Below are 15118 nucleotides of genomic sequence, written 5' to 3'. Positions count from 1 at the left end.
TCCCCTTCCATTCTGCCCAGGAAACAGTCACTCTTGTAAACTGAAAACCTACAGATTATATTTTTAATAAGGAAATAGTATCTTTCTTTTTGAAACTTGTATTTCTGCTCCTCAGTCTGAAGCTAATGAGCTTGCTGCTCCTCCCCTCTTCCCAGTTGAGTAGTTGGATCAAACCACTTGCCTGGATTTTGGCATTCCCTGCAGCAGTCCAGACCCTGAGCAGATTTCCCCCCACTGTATTCCCCTTTTATTGTAACTTACCATTCCCAGTACCCCCAAAAAACTTCCAGCTGTCTGTCAAACCATCTTTTTTTGTACCTACCTTTGGGCAATTGTCACTTGCCCCTTTGAACCTAATTTAAAGCCCTCCTCACTAGGTTGTCTAATCAGTGTGCGAAGATGCCCTTCCCCTTCTTGGGCAGGTGTACCCCATCTTTCCCAGCCGTCCTCCGTCCTGGAGCACCATCCCATGGTCAAGGAAGTCAAAGCTATCCTGTCAGTGCCATCTGTGCAGGCACGTGTTCATCTCCAGAATGTATCTGTCCCTGCCTGGGCCCTTACCCTTAACTTTGATAATGGATGAGAATACCACCTACATGCGTGACTCCTTCACTCTGCCTCCACAAGCCCTATAGTCACTATAGATCTGCTCAGTGTTACATCTGACATTATTATTAGTGCCCACTAATAAGAGACCGATGAGCCTTGGCAATCTTTCTGTAACGTCTTGGATGCAGGCTGTAGGCAGGCAGCAACTTCCTGGGATGACGGGTCAGGTCAGTAGATAGATGCCTCCATCCCCTTCCGAAGGGCGGGTGGGGGGGATCCCCATCACCAGCACCCTATGTTGCCTCCTCTTAGGGGTGGTGGCCCTGAATCTCTTAGCTTCAGGGGAGATGGGGTCTCTTCCTCAGCCATGAGTCTGATCATCTCCTTCTGTTACCAGTACGGCATACTGGTTCTTGACCTTGATGGACTGGGTGAAGGTGGAGCACTGTCTACTGCCTGAGGCCTCCTCCCCACAGAGCAGCCATTCTCCTTACTGTTCTGGTGCCGCTGTCGCCTTCTGTAGTCAGCTAGTGACCTCCAACGAGACGTCCCCATGTACATAATGTCAATGAAGTCCTTGCATAATAAATGACAATAAGCTCTTTGGCTAGGATCTGCCCCAACTTGTTCTTGGACAGCACTAAAACTGTTTAGTACTCAGTAAATAAATTAAAAATCCCAGCCTCTGTGAGGATCTAAATTCACCATGGGAATAACTGGCAGAGTGCCATTGGGAAGTCTTTTGTAATCACTAGAGAGGATTTTGCCTGAGAACAACCTTCAGAATAGTTGGAGAATTGGGAGGCACCAGACTTACCCCCTTCAACCTGCTTGTCATTGAGACAGTTTCTAACGGTGGCCCCACTCTGTGGCATCCAGCTCTGGGGTGGAGGAAAGGCTGCCTGTCTCTGGGCTCAGAGCCGTGTCCCCACCACCAGAGGCATGACGTAGATATATACACTAGCAGGCAAAGTACTGTCTGAGGACAGGAATTCTAGCTCCTTGCTCTAGGCACCGGGGTCTGCCTTGTTACACGTTCTAAGATGTGGCTAAATTACAGGGAGCAGGGGAATCCAAGAGGGCTGATTTGGCTAGAGCAATCCAATTTGGGAGGAGGGAAGAAAGGAGGACAGTTCTTCATCTTTAACTCTTTATCAAGCCAACCTTTGCCCCCAGTTTATGGTACTGTTCACTAGCTTCTAAGACCTTGGGCTCTGGCTCCATGGTTGTCCTTTCAGGCCAGAAGTTCCTTCCCATTTATATGTTGGGGAGTTTCCCACTAATTAATCAGAGAGGGGCCTGGCAGAAGAAGCAAGGTAATTACTGCTGAAAGGATCTGCTCCACCAACTGCTTTCCTTTCGCTTCCTCTTTTCCTGGGAGAAAGCTGCAATGTTAAATGAAGGCTGAGAGCAGAGAGTTCCACTGTTGGAGTGGTTTCAGAGTAACAGCCGTGTTAGTCTGTCTTTGCAAAAAGAAAAGGAGTACTTGTGGCACCTTAGAGACTAACCAATTTATTTGAGCATGAGCTTTCGTGAGCTACAGCTCACTTCATCGGATGCATACCGTGGAAACTGCAGTAGACATTATATACACACAGAGACCATGAAACAATACCCCCTCCCACCCTACTGTCCTGCTGGTAATAGCTTATCTAAAGTGATCATCAAGTTGGGCCATTTCCAGCACAAATCCAGGTTTTCTCACCCTCCGCCCCCCCACACACAAACTCACTCTCCTGCTGGTAATAGCCCATCCAAAGTGACCACTCTCTTCACAATGTGTATGATAATCAAGGTGGGTCATTTCCTGCACAAATCCAGGTTCTCACCCCCCTCCAAAAACCACACACACAAATTCAATCTCCTGCTGGTAATAGCTTATCCAAAGTGACCACTCTCCCTACAATGTGCATGATAATCAAGGTGGGCCATTTCCAGCATAAATCCAGGTTTTCTCACCCCCCCCCCACCCCCATACACACACACAAACTCACTCCCCTGCTGGTAATAGCTCATCCAAAGTGACCACTCTCCCTACAATGTGCATGGTAATCAAGGTGGGTCATTTCCAGCACAGATCCAGGCTTTCTCACCCCCCCACCCCCCCCCGGGAACACACACACACACACACACACATAAACTCACTCTCCTGCTGGCAATAGCTCATCCAAACTGACCACTCTCCAAGTTTAAATCCAAGTTTAACCAGAACGTCGGGGGGGGGGGGGTAGGAAAAAGCAAGGGGAAATAGGCTACCTTGCATAACGACTTAGCCACTCCCAGTCTCTATTTAAGCCTAAATTAATAGTATCCAATTTGCAAATGAATTCCAATTCAGCAGTTTCTCGCTGGAGTCTGGATTTGAAGTTTTTTTGTGAAGTCACACAAAAGAGAAAGTTGTCTAGGTTTTGGCATCCCTGACCTCTGACAAGTGGATAGGTCCAATTACCTGCAAGAGAGAGCTGACAACCCATAAGTTCCAAAATAAGGAAGCTAAGCAGAAATCCAACTTGCTGCAAGTCCCCTAGTAAACCAACTGGTGTCCTCTGTTCTTTAGATGCAAACCAGTACATACTGTGGTAGGATTCTTGCACGATCTCTTCACTGTAACTTTTGTGTTCCATTGCATATCAGCATTATATTAAACCTGTCTTACTTACAGTGTTTTCATGTATGTCAGAGAGCAGCGCTGAAATGTTTCTTTGTATTTCTTAGCATTTAGAAGCACCTAAACAAGTTCTGTCTTCTCTGAAAGAGTTCCTGAAGAAATTCTCAGCTGATAGTGTCTCCACTGCTTGCTTTACGTAGGTGAAGGTGATTGTTGATTCAACTGACAGCAAGCGAGCTATTAGTTCAGTGTGCAGTTACATTGTGTACCAATGCAGCCGTCCAGCTCCACTCCACTCTAGAGATCTTCACTCCATGATTGTTGCAGCATTTCAGTGCCTCTGTGTCTGGCTCACTGAACACCCAGACATGATGGATGAGAAGGTGAGAGAATCTGTGCTGTTCCTGTTTAATGGAGGGAAGATTACAGGTAAATTAAATTCTTGCTGTTTTGTGTTAGAAGGCTTGCACACCTAAACCACCTGTTCTTGGGTACTTTTTCAGGTGTATATTTCCAGGTTTAAAGAAATGCAGTCCGCTTGAAATCCTACAAACATAAACTAACTTCTGGCTGACTCTAAGTAGCGTTGCTAGAGGTGAGAAGGCATGGAGAGTGGGGTGAGGGGTAGGAGAACAGGGTGAAATGCATTGGTGGTGGTGAAGATATAGGGGATTGGGGTAAATGGAGCCATCTACGGGACCTGTGAAAATGGGGTTAGGATGGGGGGATATGGATTTGGAATTGTAGGGACTTAAAGGGGTGTCATAGAGCTATGTTCCCTGGTCTCAGAATGGGTTGGGGCTGTGGAAGGCTGAAAGCAAATTCAGGAGGTAAGAGGGCATAGATATATAAGGGGGAAACAGGGTACCTGGGGAGGGCATGGAGAAGGGACTTGAAGGCAGAGATCTGTTTGAACAGGACTACTCTCTGTCAGGCCTTATCAACAAACTGACTTAAACTTTTGGCACTCATTGAAAAGACAGGGAAATTCCCCAACAGAAAGTGAGTTTGAAAAGAGTTAAGTTGACTAACCCCCACAAACCGCTCACTTTCTTTACAAAAATCTGTGCCTAAAAACAATCTTCGCAAGTGTCCAAAAAGAAAAAGTGAGGGCTCTAGCTAGTTCCCCACTGCCCCACAATCCTTCATTACTCACTCTCATTTGCCGAGGCTGGAAGATTGATAACTTGAGAACTAGTAAAATAATAATGTGATGAGTCATGAAATGGAGGTCCAATAATTGAGAGGAGAAAGGGATTTTTAGTCAGATTGCTTAAAACTATTTTATGCAGTGTAGTGGGAGCCATGTTGGTCCCAGGTTATTAGAGAGGCAAGGTGGATGAGGTAATATCAATAAAAGATATTACCTCACCAACCTTGTCTCTCTTTGGTTTGTCTGTTAACTCCCATTTAACTTCTGTGCCTAACATTTTAGCTAAAGGAAGCCTTTCTTAAAGATCTAGCATTCTTAACCCTTCAATAAGATGTGGGAGCTCACAGTAAACAAGCTCTGAGACCCACAACAAATTCTCCAGCAAAACTGAAAGGAGAGCAGACTTTCCATAAAATTTCTGAGATAAAATAAGCAGGAGGAAAAAACCACCACTTCCTGCCATACTCATCATAAAGAAGCAAAAAAGAGAACATGTACCCAGTTTTTAAAAAATTCCTTTGGTCACCTTCAGCAATGTTCTGTAAACAGTGTTTTGTTTGGGAATCATGTTCTTAGGTGGTGGTTAGCAAGAGTAGGTTTAAATAGAGGTGTAGGGTTTTCTTCGAGGGGCAGGTTCTCAGATGGTGTTACTCTGTTTACTTCAGTGGAGATGTACTGACCTACCTCAGCTGAGGAGCTCACCCGTTACGGTGCCAGTGCTCCTTATATTTTGGTGTTTTAAATCACTGTCTCTGCGTCTGCATATTTTGAACATTCTGGGCCAATTTTTAATGTGCACCCACGAACAGTTATTCCCTTTGTATCCACAGATAGGCCAGGTGTGTGCACAAATACATACAATGCTCCGCAATCTCAAGGCAGCAACATGAAGATATGTATTTTGAAGTAGCACTTATACACCGTTAGCAGACATAGTCCTAAAAGGTTTTCATTTTTATCAAATGGCTTCTCCCAGTGAATCGGGGGCTGAGCTGTTTGTCTTTGGCAGCATGGTCTCAGTGGACTTTGTGTGTTCTTTCATACATTGAAGGTTTTCAACACTGATCACACATTGACTATATGCAGTTAACTCATATCATCACTTTATATTCCACATCAAGTGTTGGTTCATTCTGGATTCATGAGGTGGTCTTTAATCCCTTTAAAAATATTTTAGAGCCCACTATCGTGGGATGGCAGCAGTGCAGAGCTCTCACCTAACCTCTTAGGTCTGCTAGAGGCCTGGCACCTTATTCGTAGGCAGTATCTTGTGAAGACCAGTGTATCATCAGGAATTTCCTGGATTACAAGGAGAAAAAATTGCTACAGCTCCCCAGATGGAAGGGAGTTCAATGTGTGTTAGTAAACCATGTGTAGATTCCATGGCTTTCCTCTATAAGACACCGTAGAACCTCAGAGTTAGGAACGCCCGAGTTACAAACTGACGAGTCAGCCACACACTTGGTTTGGAACCAGAAGTACACAATCAGACAGCAGCAGAGACCCAAAAAAAAAAGCGCAAATACGGTACAGTACTGTATTAAACATAAACTACTAAAAAAATAAAGGGAAGGCAGCATTTTCCTTCTGCATAGTAAAGTTTCAAAGCTGTATTAAATAAACTTTTGAAAGAACTGAAATGTTTGTAACCCTGAAGAAAACATTGTAGAGTTACAAACAACCTCCATTCCCAAGGTGTTCATAACTCTGAGGTTCTACTGTAAACGATACTTCTCCCCTGGAATATCCAAGTTTGACCCTTTTACAACAACACTGGGAGCTACATCCTACCTTGCAACAGCTCCCAAAGAAAAAAATTTCACTCTTTGGGTTTTTATGTGACATGACTGCAGTTCAAGAAAGTTCAGCAGAATGGCCCCGTCACCAGCAAACCTTCTCTCCGTCACCGCTATGGATGCACTAATTGACTCCCTGTGTGTCTCAGTAGATTTGATGCTGTTTAGTTGTAGTTTTTTCATTGAGGCTGAATGAGCAAGCTGAGGGTTTCATTTTACATTATGAAGGTTCTTTGCAATTGCAAGGGTTAGAAACTTTAAAGAAGAAAAGCTGACTGTGAAGAAATAGTAGAAATATGGAAAAGAGCTGCAACACTCTGGGATTCTGCTTAAAACATCAGAAGCAATCTCTCTGAAATGCATTTAATACATGTCTGCTTAAATATTTTTATAGAAGACTTTTTCTGGATCACTCTCCTAATAACATCCTCTCTGTTGCGTTCCACATATATAACTGTGAAGAGATGGTGTATAATTTTAACTTATGTATAACATTTAGCAGCACTCTTCTAATGTGCTTTTGTACAAATTCGGCAAAGCTTTTTTGAGGGCCTACATTTTTGCATTCTACCATGTACGTGTGTAGTTGGGATAGTGTTCTAGCAGTGCAAGAGCCTCAAAACTATATTTGATCAGCAAAACTCACATGGCAGAACTTCATTTGAATTGACAGTACATCATTAGAAAGACAAGGTGGGTGAGGTGATATCGTTTATTGGTCCAACTTCTGTTGGCGAGAAAGTCAAGTTTTTGAGCTACACAGAGCTCTCCTTGTGGTCCAGGAAAGGCACTCAGCGTGTCACAGATAAATGCAAGATTGAACAAATAGTTTAGCATAAATAGTTAGCACATATTCCAAGGAATCATTCAAGGTGAAGTGGTCCATTAACACACCTGCAGTCTAGGACAAAAAGTGGGGTTAGTGGGTTACAGATTATTGTAATAAGCCATCAGTCCAGTGTCTATATTAAGACCGTGATTCTTAGTATTTAGCAGAGTTATGAATTTAAGCTCCCAGACTCATCTTTTGAAACTATTGCACAGTTTTGAGAATGAGGACTGATAGGTCAGATATAGCGTGATCGCTTTGTGAAATGTGTTCGCCCACAGATGATTGGGTGCTTTTGTCTTTCATTATTTTCCTGTGTGAGTTCATTTGAGAGTATAGCGATTCTGGTTTCACCCACATAGTTGTTTCTGGAGCACTTATTTTGTACCTCATCCAGTGCACTCATCCAGTGTTATGATAAGCATGTGTAGGATCCATGAATCTTGAAAGTTGGGTTGTGGGGGGTGTTCCTCATTGTAGCAGTGAAGATAAATCTGCGGGTTTTGCATCTCTTCTTCTGGCACGGTCTGGTGCCACTTTGAGTTGGTGTGTCCTGGTCTGTGGGGAGTTTACTTCTGTTGATGATCTTAGAGAGGTTGGGGGGTTGTTTGAAGGCCAGAAGAGGGGGCTTTGGAAAGATTTCTTTCAGAGTGGGTTCCTTGCTGAATATGGGTTGTAGTTGTTTGATGATACCCCATATGGCTTCCAGTGTGGTGTGGTAAGTGACAACTTAGGAGTGTACAGTTGATTGGGTTTTTCTGTATTTAAGCCGGTTTTCTTGGGGTATTTGGGTGGCCCGTTATATGATGTGTTCTACTTCTCTGGAGTATCCTTGTTGGGTGACGGTGGTTTAGAGTGTGTTAAGGTGTGTATCCCAGACTTTCTCCTTGGAGCATATTCTGTGGTATCTAAGTGCCTTGCTGTAGATAACAGATTTCTTGGTGTGCTTGGGTGGATATGAAGGTAGGTGTGTTGATCTGTGGCTATAATGGTGATGATACATCATTGTTGCATGAAATCTTTAGGGAGGACCAGATCTGTGTGTTTTGCTTTAAACAATTTGTCCCTTTCCCACTTTAGGACTGTTTAAAAGAGGTGTTGGAGATTGTGGAATTGGGCATCTCAGGAAGTAAATCCAAAAACAGTGAACAAGAGGTCAAGTACAAAGGAGATAAAGAACCAAATCCTGCGTCAATGAGGGTGAAGGATGCAGCTGAAGCTACATTAACATGGTATGGTATTCATCAGAATATGTCAGCTGCCTGGCAGGATTTTGCTGCTGGGGAAATTAGCATTCAGAAGAACACTGTTTTAATGGGTGGGTATGATGGGTGGTAGACTGGGTAACTTGGGATGGATAGATATTTTTCACTTGCTAACTTTACAAGTGGCTTGCAAAAGGGGGTAACTTCCTTCTCTTTTATTCCACTTGTAGTAAATTGTCATACAGTTTAATGTGAACTATAAAATGATTCCATATAGTTACCAAGATAAATGTAACTATTCACCAGAAACTTGCAGATAAACTAGGTATTGCATAAAAGTACTTATGCATATATTGCTGTAGTCCAGGCACTTTCCCTTTATCTATGTAAATAAAATTATTAATTAGGGGGGAAAAGATTTAACTATTAAATATGCTCATATCTGGTGGTGATTTTACTTCTGGTCAGCTTTTTTAAAGGGCATAATTTCTGGGGGAGAGCTCAGGTAGATCCACAGCAATCTCCTACCTGATCTATCCCCTAGAAATTATGCCTTTTAAAAAAGCTCTGTCAAGAGGTAGTATCATCACTAGACATGATCATTCCCTCATTCACTGTTCTTGGCCAGGGAATTTCTTCAGAAATTAAACCCTGAGATGGTGCTGTTCCATTGGTGGAGACAGATAATATCTGGGAAAATAGTAAAATAATAATTAAAAAAAACCCCACCTTGCATAATTTCACATTATTATTGATTATTTTTATCGCAGTAGTGCCCACGGACCCCAACCTGGGTCAGGGGCTCCATTATGCTAGGTGCTGTACAACCACATATGAAGACCTGGTCCTCATCCTGAAGAGTTTGTAATCTGAAAACTTCAAAGGCTGAACTCCTCAAATTAGGGGCCTAGGTTCATGAAGGCTCTGCTGAATAATTTCTGTTCAAAGTAACACTAAAGCAGTGATAGCAAGCACACCTACTATGGCTGCTACAGTGCTTGGGATTCAAGAAGGGATTAGGAGTTAAACACTTCAATGGACAATAAGAATAGTCACAGATATATACGAAAAGTTTAAAATAAATAAAAAAGGGGTAGAAATTCTCATGCTTCAAAGCATTCCCAAACTGCTGATTTCCTGTGATAAAGAAGTAACTTCCCGCATGGACAGGTTATTTGTTCCTCACGGGGTTTCTTGCATTGTCCTCTGAAGCCTTCAATTATTGGTCCCTGTTTGAGACAGGACTTGGATTATGTGGATCATTGGTTTGATCAGTTGTCAAATTCCTATGTCAGGATGCAAAGGGAACAACATATCTAAAAGTTCCCATCTCAGACAGGATCAAGATGCATCTTTTTAGGATGTGTTGTTGACTGAATTCTTCTCTGATTTGCAGTATTATGCAGTTACTTGGAGCATTTCCTTCACCCAGTGGCCCTGCCTCTCCTTGCAGCCTGGTGAATGAAACCACCTTAATTAAATACTCCCGTCTACCTACCATTAACAAACACAGCTTCCGCTACTTTGTCCTTGATAATAGTGTCATCCTGGCAATGTTGGAACAGCCTTTAGGGAATGAGCAAAGTAAGTTAAACATTTTATGTCTTCTTGGTTCTGTAGATCAAAATTCTTTGTAGCATATCTGCAAAATGACTTTGTTTTAGTTAGGCTGTTCTTTTGCCTTTCACACACTGGAAACCTGTTCTACAGGGTGTTCCACTGAAGTGTGGAACACTGGCATGTAATTGCAGGGATTTATACAATAAGATCAACAAAGTGTCACTGTAGTTACAATGAATATAAACCCTGCCAAATTCTCCAACAAAATGTGCACTAACCTGTGAGATCGCATGCTTTTAGCTGACTGCTCTGTAAATACAGCTTAAGGAAAAAAACCAGTAACACTTCAGTACATTTTAAAAAGTCACACATTCCACTCCATTAAAGGGTGAATGCTTAAAATGTATGTCAGACTACATGGATTTGTGTTATTGATTTGCTCAGTTTAAGGCTCTGTTGCTATTAAATACTTCGGTGGGTACGGACTCCCAGCCGCTGCATTGCGTCATTGCTTTTCATCTGTAGGGGCTTAACTTCAATTGAGCTCCAATTTCTAGCAGACACTGGGTGAGCCATTCCACTGCACCAGTGGCATTAGCTGTAAAGGAGATGTGCAACAGGGTATCTGTGCCATAACCCATGTCTCCTTACAAACTCTGCGAGCAGTTTCATGTGTACTTTGAACAAGAAGGGAATTCGAGTAAGAGCTCTGCAGTACCCTGCGCAAGCATGCCCTAGAGCTGAAAAAACTAGCTCCAAATCACTCTCTGGGCATTCCTGTATAAAAAGGGGGACACTTAAGAGTGGTTCCATCCACTCTGGCAGAATGTTGACTGTCTCATAAATAGGCATGTCAGACAGATCTAACAGTTAGCATGGGCGCATGGTCCTTGTATCACTGGTCAATGGCCTTCTGGCTATGGACTAGTTCATTCCCATATGTGGGACTGACCAGGATCAAGGAAATCTGAAGACTCCGAATCTCTGTAATCTTTCCCCAAAATGGGAGATGTGATACTAGCCTATAATTACAAGGTCATCAGTATGAAGTGATGACTTTAGTAGGGGCCTCACCCATGCCTCAGCGAGAGTGGCTGAGCACCCTATCCTCAGATGGACGCTGAAAGTGTACACCACAATGGGACTATCCTTTTTGCCAGCCAAAAAGAAACATGGGTCCAGTTACCAGGTTGTGGCCCAAAGTGCCCGCAGCACTGCTCTAACTTCACTGACCATCACTAGCTTTAAATTCTAGCGGATAGTTTTGTCCCATTTGGACACTGATGAACACCTGCACCCATATCTATCTAATCGAAGCAAGTTTACAATAACACTCCTTGACTTTCCTAGAATAGTACACACACTCTCTCAAGTGAGCACTTCTTCTCTCTCAGAATAACGTTGTGTTTGTCCTAAGTTGTCCCAATATCACTGGCATTAAAATCCTCCAAGGACTGGTCCAAATCCATGTTGTTGTTCTCAGATGCTGCTGATGTGTCATGGCCTGTACAGCAAAGTAAACGTACAAACATGCACGTCCCTCTATGAATCCACTTGCTGCACATCTGAGCAGGCAGCAGATTTTTTTGATCTTCTGGCCTTCTGCACGCAGACATTACAACCTGTTCGCTGCGTTGTGATGAAACTGACCACTTCTCGCAGTCGAACCAAGGTGATCTGGAGCCAGGGTATGAGTCCACTTGGAATGTTGAGAGGCCAGCAGAACAGTATTTCCATGTTGCAGCAAAGATCATCCTTTATTTTTGCTACCCTTCAGGGATCTGTCTTATGGGTCAGATGGGAGGAGTTACCCTGAAAATCACACAAGTTTACATGGTGATATAGTATATTGAAACTTTTACGGGTATGAATACATTTGTCTGTCTGTGCTGATCACTTAAGTGTTTGCCAGTTGCATTAAATTATTACATAATATATTAAAATATGTTTTATCTGTGCACTCTGCAGATGACTCTTTCCCCTCTGTCACGGTTCTGATCCGTGGGGTGTCTGGAAGACTTGCGTGGGCCCAGCAACTTTGCCTTTTGCCAAGAGGAGCGAAAGCAAATCAAAAGGTCTCTGTCAGAGCCCAATGGGAAATATGTAACATACAGATGCTCAGCAGAAATTTCACTAAAATTGCAAAATAACCCACAGAATTGGTGACTGTATGTATGGCTGAGTCACAGTGCCCTTAACTGTGGGTAATGATACACATCTCTGGCGCTCTTTACAAATTTATTAACATACTAGAGTGTGAGTGTTGAACAAAAATGATGCTTACTTCTCAATTGTTTGTGTGTAAGGGAAACAGTCCCCGCATTGTTTGGAAAGTGTCGCATGAAGGGACTGTATATGTCCTTCAGTGTTCAGACATTAATAGTTTGAGTGGAGGTGATGCCATAGCTTCTGGGACTCTTGGCTCTTGTGAACATTTTCCAGCATTATGGTTTTGACATACATTTCTCTGGTTTTTGGGGATGACTGGAAATGGATTTATTACAGTGAAACAACGACACAGACTGTGGTTGAAATTTGGGGCTGTCAGCCTCTGCTGTCCCTTTTATATTTAGGTCACCTTCTACAAATCCAAAAATATAGGGAACCCCCCAAGCAAAACTTAAATTGCTCTTAGCAGTCTACCCATGGCTAAGCAAGCTTTGGGGCAGCATATAATCCTTGTAATGCTTCTAAAGCTACCCTAGCACTTATGCAGATGTGTCCCTCAGTTAGGACATTTAATGGTATGGCAAGATAGTGAGGTTTGATAGAAACTATGGAAAGGTTCTCTTGGCATGTGAAATACTTGTTGGTGTCAGTGGGAGTGTATCAAGGATACAGCGCTGCTTACTGTTTAGCATTTTATACCTCTAAATTTAAAAAAAAAAAGGCAAGCTAGTAATGTGGCGCTCCGGGCAACCCCAAAGACTCTTATCCTGCGTAGCTTATGTGGCAGTGTGTTCCCACTCAGACTTTGGGGTTTGGATAACTCTGGTGGTCATGAGGACCTGATCGTACTGCTGAGAGCAAAATACAATAATAACACAGTTTCCACAGTATGCATCCGATGAAGTGAGCTGTAGCTCACGAAAGCTTATGCTCAAATAAATTGGTTAGTCTCTAAGGTGCCACAAGTACTCCTTTTCTTTTTGTGAATACAGACTAACACGGCTGTTACTCTGAAACCAGTAATTACAAGCTGTATGCAAGCTTCTTGCATACCTCAGCCAGTGAGTTCATCCTGACCTGCAATATCCCTCCTGTGCAGCCCTGGGATCATCAGCCTGACACGCAGCACCCTTCCCTGGTTTAGTCATACATTCAGTAGGGCCTAGGTGGAGACAATCAGAAATAATCTTTAGCTCTCTTTAAACATTTATTAGAATTGGTTTAACCTAAAACTAAAGCAACCCCAGAAAGGCTTGCAACTTCCATGTAATTGAATGGGATTGGTGGCGTAGAGATTGTGTTGAAGTAGAGATTGTGTTGAAAACCGGGGTTCATAGGTAACCACGAGTCAAACCACCATAATGAGTAGGACTGAATATCAAACTTTGCTTTAAAACTTTTATAATCCTTACAAGTGAATAATAATTAGTTTTCTGAATGCTTTCTTAAATAAATAAATAAATAAAGCCTATTGTTACCTGTGGTTATGAATCTGTGATATTGTGATAGAAATAATTTTCTTTGTGTATAATATAAATGTATTGCGCTACAGGACAAAGCATTTAAATTGGACATAAAATTGTTCCCTTCATTGTAACAGATGTTTTTACCAGAACCTCGACCTGCTCCTAAAAATGATGTTGGAATCAAATACAGTGTGAGACACCGGCCCTTTCCTGAGGAGGTGGACAAGATCCCCTTTGTGAAAGCTGACCTGAGCATTCCAGACTTGCATGAAATTGTTAATGAAGAAGTAAGAGGTTTTGGTCTTTGATTATTTCCTCTGTTCTTTGCCTATCAGCTTCAGAGTCCATTTGGTAAATTACACCCTTTACGTGGCACTTACCTTTTCCAACAGGAAAGCTTTAGAGTTATTGTAGTAGAATGTTACCAACTTCCGTTAATGAGGTGACAAACTCACTGCAGCTTAGTGAAGTCTAGGAACTATCTAGGGATGATGGTAGGACCTGTGATATGACTCTACCTATTATTGGCCTATTGGGGAGCCCCACACAATATGTTTTGCCCTAATCCTGACACACTATAATGACCTGAAGCAGTGACTTGTTTCCTGCTGCTGCTCCAGAGACAGAGGTTAGCACCTCTTCTTCTGTCTTGTGAGAGCTCTTGTAAATGTGGCATTATTAGATTAGAGTGAAAAATGTGCTATCCTTCCAGCTCATTTGAAGGACAAATATTGGATATGTCGTTTGCCACAGTTGTCCTAAACAAATATGATACTGATTGGGGAGTTTCATGTCACATCCACTGGCCCTCCTCCACATTGGTGGGACCACACTACTCTGTGCTCCCATAAACATGCGGGAGTGTTCCAGGAACTGTTCAAGCTTGTGGTTTGTTCCTCTGTGAACTAGCTAGGGAGGTGCTTTGAAATGCTGGGAAAGAGATGTTGCTGGAATCAGTATTCCATATCTGTGAAATAATGTGTTTCAGTTGGAAGAGCGGCATGAGAAGCTGAGGAATGGTATGGCCCAACAGATCACTTATGAGACATCTATAGATCAGCAGAGTGAAGAAGAGTGGCGCAAGAAGAGTTTCCCTGACCCTATCACTGAGTGTAAGCCCCCGCCTCCTGCCCAGGAATTCCAGACAGCACGCCTCTTCCTCTCGCATTTTGGATTTCTGTCATTAGAGGCACTGAAGGTGACTTGATATCTCCCTTCCTATTTCACAAATAATCTCAAACACCCCAATACCCTGTAGGACAAAACAGTGTCATTTAGCATCTTTGCTAATGGAGTTTTCTCTTGTGTAAATATACTGCTGGAGCTAGTCACTGTTATGATAGCTGTGGTCTGCTACGATGTAGGGAAATGAACCCCTGAACGTCTCAGGAGTTCTGGAAGCCAGGGGTATAGCGGTCTAATGCTTCAAGCTTTGACTGAAGAGCTCTAAGCTGGTTTTACAAAAGGTACCTCAATTGGGATAATTACATATTGTGTACTTGAAATTCTTCCTACAATTTCAGTTGGATGCCATAGTGGCTTTCAGCCCTAAACATTTCTTTAGGATTGCAGTATTCTGTTAAACAGATCCAGTTATCCATACATATATGGTTTGTAAGTTGTTACATAAAGCACTTTTGGATCCATATAATGGAAACACTAGCTAAATGTACAAGTTATTTTATGAGTTAGTACAGATAATCCAATTTTCAGATGGAAACACTGCCTCCTGCTTTTGGTCTCTCTATATCTCACCGTGGAGTTTGTCTCTAGCTCTGTACAG

The 15118-nt window shown here is 42.7% G+C and overlaps 1 protein-coding gene across 5 annotated transcripts in view; it reads left to right on the top strand.

Moving 5' to 3' along the window:
* The window catches only part of RALGAPB (Ral GTPase activating protein non-catalytic subunit beta), a 112242-nt gene that overhangs the window by 74927 nt on the left and 22197 nt on the right, over positions 1–15118 (top strand). For all 5 annotated transcript variants that reach the window (XR_013347745.1, XM_077831813.1, XM_077831812.1 and 2 more), the window contains 6 exons: positions 3358–3540; positions 8016–8167; positions 9537–9724; positions 11669–11775; positions 13470–13622; positions 14324–14533. Coding sequence is in view for 4 of the 5 variants with exons in the window: in XM_077831813.1 (XP_077687939.1) it covers positions 3358–3540; positions 8016–8167; positions 9537–9724; positions 11669–11775; positions 13470–13622; positions 14324–14533 (993 nt within the window). In the remaining variant the exon portion in view is untranslated. The remainder of the gene's footprint in view (positions 1–3357; positions 3541–8015; positions 8168–9536; positions 9725–11668; positions 11776–13469; positions 13623–14323; positions 14534–15118) is intronic.

The sequence above is a fragment of the Eretmochelys imbricata genome, chromosome 13 (assembly GCF_965152235.1).
Source record: "Eretmochelys imbricata isolate rEreImb1 chromosome 13, rEreImb1.hap1, whole genome shotgun sequence".
Lineage (NCBI taxonomy): Eukaryota > Metazoa > Chordata > Testudines > Cheloniidae > Eretmochelys > Eretmochelys imbricata.
The sequence above is the reverse complement of the archived record's forward strand: the minus strand, read 5'-3'. Positions and strand labels throughout refer to the sequence as shown.